This window comes from Acanthisitta chloris, unplaced genomic scaffold (genome assembly GCF_000695815.1).
Source record: "Acanthisitta chloris isolate BGI_N310 unplaced genomic scaffold, ASM69581v1 scaffold349, whole genome shotgun sequence".
NCBI lineage: Eukaryota > Metazoa > Chordata > Aves > Passeriformes > Acanthisittidae > Acanthisitta > Acanthisitta chloris.
In genome coordinates, this window is record NW_008690584.1 from 18319 (window position 1) to 23554 (window position 5236).

Consider the following 5236-nt stretch of genomic DNA (forward strand, 5'->3'; position numbering starts at 1 on the left):
ACTTGTACATGAAAAATGTTACAAGTCAAACTTAAAGGAACTTAGCATTTGTGTTCTTTGACATAATGATGTGGACTTCTTCTTTCTTAGATAAGGGAGGTATTCTCACATATTGATATGGACCAGCTGCTGGGGCCTGAGTGGGACCTTTACCTTATGACTATCATCGCCTTGCTACTGGGAACAATTATAGCTTACAGACAAAGGCAACATCAAGCAATTCCCAGACCAGCAGGACTGCGGCCAGCTATGCCTCAACAAGAGCCACCACCAGAGCATCAACCACCACAATAGCAACAAAAGCCTCACTGAAAGAACTGGATTTTTCCAAAAGGAACAATTTTCATTGTGATTTAGGACTTTGGATCAACAGTCCCTCCCCCAAAAGAGGCACAAGGAAGTGATAAAAAAAAAAAGTTTGAAAGCTGCTTAGAATGATGCCTTTTTTCAGGGATAAGAAAATTATTTTGAAACTGATTTGAATGTTATTTCAGTGCCAATGGAATAACACTATGGCTTTTTCATGGAAACACAAGAGTGCTACTACAAAAATGTTGCCTGCTGTATCTAGTTCCTTTTTATTCAGAGTCCTTTTCATCTCTAGAGAGACAGAAGGCTAGCAGTGGAAGGTTTTTGCCTGCTTGATAGCAGTTCCCTATATAAAAGTAATAAAAATAAATAATTTTATGGCCAATTTAAGTCCAAGAAACTGAACTATATTCAAACTCTAAAAAGACTAGAGTTGTTACGAACTTATAGTCTGATCTGCATCCCAAGTATTTTTGCAGTCTTTTTCATGATTTCTTAGTAATTCTTACACTTTGGTCTTTAATGCTGTCTTGGATGGTTTAACATAGCTGATAGATAAACTCTGTAAAACTAAGCCAGCAAACATGCCACTCTCTATTTGTGCTTTTTCGCTTTGATTATTTTCCTCCATTCCCCTTAGACTAGGCAGTTCCCAGCAAATGGTATGTAGCCCATGAGCTGGATTGGGTCTGTAAGCTCATCAATTGAAAACTGTCCGCACAGTGCCCAAATCTCACTTCTAAAACTTTCAGGAGCCTGAGTACTTTGCAATACTTCAGGACGTAAACCCAAATTGGTAGTGTTCCTAAATTATTTAAATTTGCTCTTTCAAAGAGGCTGAGTCTAGACTGCAGAAAGCACCAGTATTATTATGGACACTGGAGAAAGGACAGAGCCAGAAATCTCAATGAATTAGCTGACTTGTTTGCTTTTACAGATGGAAGTTCTGTATTTAATTTTCAGCAATCCTGTTAGTGATTTGCACTGCAAGAAGGAAATGTATGTATATCTATCTCATGCATGCATCTGCTTAATAATGCATCTACAAAAAAGAGCCCCAAAGATGCATACTCTGTACAAAAGGGCATGGGCTTATGCCAGTGATGCTACTCCAAAGCTACAACAGTGCTTTGGCTGTCACCAACCTCTCTTGCACCTGACATACATGAGAAAGCCACAATGTCTCTGGCTGTGCCGTCTTAAGGACCCCTTGTAACAAGAAAATCCAAAGAGAAAGAAGACCAGTGGTTTATGGCTTCTTGATGCCACCAGGTCAGTGCAAAGGCCTTTTGATGAGTGTAAAGAATATGACCTGTGGACTGTTGATTTAAAACTGCAAGAGGAATCATCACTGAGTAATGATTTTCATTGAACAATAATTTCCGGGTTGGGGATGGGAAGCAGTGAGGGAGTAGTTTGGAAGCACGAAATGCAGAAGTGTCTGTTATTTACCAGTGGCAGTTAAATACTTGTTTCTGTACTAGCATTAAACCCTCTGAATATACTGTCTTAAAGCTGAATGAAATACAGGAGGCTTTAGTTGCTTTCTGACAAAAGCTGTTGTGCTTAAAGGGTTAAGGGCTTCCTTTCATGCAAATATTTTTCCAGCAGATTGGCAACAACATATCAATACACTTTATTAAGAATTGAGATTCTGGGATGGTTTCATACTTGGTACATTTGTAGGATGACCATTGCACAATAGATCTGTAAGTTTGGGAGAGAAGATAAGCAATCCATTGTTTTTAAAATGGAAATTTCATGGATGACTAGTATCAAAGTCTAGGCAGAACTTCTCAGTACTTCAAAATGCTTATGCTGGTTATGTGAAGACAAATCTTTGATTTCAGTGTGGAGGGGTGCAGCATGGGATAGGGAAATGTCTTCTTCAGTCTTAATCATCATTAGCAGATGGAACAGTATTGAACTTAAATGTAGTGTCTAAGATGTACAGCACTCTCCAGCTGCATTTCTAAGATATCTGTGACTTCTGAACACTCCCTTTGAAGTATTTAATAGCTCTTTTTAGCTTGGCATGAATAAATTAAATATTATATGGAAAATCTTTTTTAAGTTAAATACCATTGATTCATTGGTATTGGTCTCTTAGGATGTTTAACAATTTTGTTACTGCATTATTAAAATGTTTTGGTTGATTGATCTATTAGAACTAAATTCTAAAAGCTCTATCCTATTTGCATGAGAATCTCTCATCATTGCTGCTGTGTGACAGTCTTAGAGATGACTTTTCACTGAATGATGCATTTTACATCCAAGAAATCAGCAGAAGAAAATGATTGAAGATCAGCAAGTTGTTTCACTTTAAAGAACTGCTTTATGAAGAAGCAATAAGGAAGTCTTTCTCCTGCTTTTTTCCCTTCCACCGAATTACTACCAGTAACTTTTTCAGATGACATTCATTTGAACAAAGTGGTAGTAGAAAAAAAGGTACTTACCATAAGTAATGGCAAGTTAACTCAGGGACTAAAGAAATGAGTAAGTTTTCTAAATTAGTTATCTACACCATGACTAAAGTTTTTGTGACAATCCCTTGCTACTCTGTTCTGAAACATAGGTTTTGAGGGAAGTATATTTAACTCTTACTAGCAATATGTTTCTTGTTGTGCACTCAGTTTATGAAGCATCCTTTTATCTAAAGGAGCTGGATTGCTCAGTTTACTGCAGGGAAGTACTTTTCCCTTTTGGTAGCACATAGGTTGTATTATAGATTGTATGCAGGAGTATTTTAGAAGGAAAACTTCATTTGAGAGAAGCCTTTCTTGGGTGTGTTCAGCATGGTTTGAATTGCAGAGTTGTATGTGTTGTCTGTAGTAACATAGGCCAGAGCCTGCCTGTTTGACCTTCCCAGACACATGTGCTTCTCTCCCTGAACAGAGAATGGAACTACAGAGCAGTAACTATTGCTGGTGAGATTTCTATATGTAGGAAAATTCTGGAAAGATATGGAGGGAAATGTGCTGCATCTCAAATTATTAATCAAAGACACTGCCTGTTCTGGTTGGTTGAAGGAAACACTGAGCTGTTGAGCAAATAGGATTCTAGTTCATCACTCTGGTGAAACTTGTCCCAGAGCTGTCTGTTGAAATAATTTTCCTTGCTTTATATTGTCCATCATGGGACAATGTAATAGAAGATAAGGTCTTTAATACAAACATCCCACTGAGACTCTTCTGAGACAGTTTTATTCACTTTTTAGTCATCTTCCATAAATCAGCTGCTCTTACTAAAAAGAAAAACCAACACAAAAAAAAAAGCTATCAAATGTTATTCTTTCTGGAGAAGAACATTAAATGTGGCTTGTGAAAGGACTTTTTAAGACTATGCATTATCTTATTTCCACCTATTATATGCTAGTTTTGGCCTATAAAAGGGGAATCACACTCACCTTTGCAAGTTGCTTCCTTTTTAGATAGGCAACAATGAACTGAAATTCTATTTTTGTTTCATAGAATATTAAACTGAAGAGATTTAGTTTGATTTGAACTACTGCAAATGCACATGGCAAATAGGGACTATTGGGGGAACCCTTTGTTTTTTTCAGCTGCAGTTCTTTAAAGGGTCTTGTAGGAGTTTTGTAAATTTATTTTGTATTTAAAATCAGTATAAAGGCTGGTCAAATGTAATATAATTCTGTAAACAAATTCTGTTAATAGAAAGATGTACAGATTCATTTTGTACTGTATCTTTAATCTTGTGAAATAAAGATACCACCTGTGTGGTTACCCTCAGTGTTCACAGTGGTGATGATAACAGAGGATGTGAATTGTTAGTCATACACACTGACATATGCCACTGTTAAATACATCCCTTCCTGTAAGGATTCTCACACTTCTTTCACTTCTGTTCCTACTAAAAAAAAAAATTAGCTCTGCTAGTTTAGGAAGGGCATAGACAGAGGGATTGGGAAATCCTGCATTTTATCTTAAGCTGTGCTAGAAACTTGCCCTCTGTGTATGTGTGTGGCAGCATATATAGCATCTGTATGATGTCCAGCAGAGACAGAACTGCTGTGTGATTCAAGAATAGTGACCTGTAAATCAGGATTACTACTGCATTTTCAGTATTAATACAGAGACAACGCAGTGATGAGAGAGAGAGAGATACTAGGGGAGAGAACACTGCAAGCTGAGAAGTTTTCTTGCTTTTCAGGCCTTTTTCAACCCATTCATCCCTTCAGGCTCCACCGGTCGAGACTGAGTCCTCCTTCATAATGTTAACGTTGATGTGCTTTCCCATGTGCTTGTCCCCATTTAGGGGAGAAGGAAAGTAGGGCAGAGGGGAGCAATGACAATGGCTAGGCAGCCTTCTGCTTCAGGGATAGGTTGCTCACGTTTTCATTTGGCATCCAAGTTTTGGGGCTTTCCAGATAGCATGGGTTGCAATTCCCTATTTTTGAAAATAGCTTTGAAGAATATTAATTTGTGTTGCAAAACACTGAAACTATCGTTCTCCAATTCTGCTGTCAGTCATTGTCTGTATTTCCTTATTTTTTATATGCTTGTTTTTCTTCATCCTTCCTCCTAAACACAGGCTGTACTGTAAAATTAATTGTTCCAGTTCCCATCTGTTACTTATGAATGTGGCTCCGTTTTTGTACAAGACTCTTAACTTTTTTTATTGCTTCTAATTAATTTCTTTTGCTGACAAAAAAAGGTTGTACCTGGGGTGTGTGTTTGCTGCCACAAGGTGGCAACAGACACTACCTGGTGACTCGGACCAGTTTAAAAATACTTTAGGTCTCAAAGACTGGGAAAGAAACTTACTTAGCAAAATGAAACAGTTCAGTACTCTTCTTTTTTTTTTTCTCTCTCATATTTGTAGAGCAAAAGTTCAAAAGTAAAAATCCCTGTAACTTCTGGAAAGACCTGGTAAGGAATTACCTTCCCTGGAGTGTTAAAGCTTTTCT

At 37.5% G+C, this 5236-nt stretch overlaps 1 protein-coding gene across 1 annotated transcript in view; it reads left to right on the forward strand.

Moving 5' to 3' along the window:
* The window catches only part of SEL1L (sel-1 suppressor of lin-12-like (C. elegans)), a gene marked incomplete at its 5' end in the record, with an annotated part of 17362 nt that extends 16931 nt beyond the window's left edge, over positions 1–431 (forward strand). Inside the window, one exon of the mRNA XM_009081847.1 lies at positions 91–431. Coding sequence (XP_009080095.1) covers positions 91–294 — 204 coding nt within the window. The remainder of the gene's footprint in view (positions 1–90) is intronic.
* Between the last annotated feature and the right edge of the window lie 4805 nt (positions 432–5236).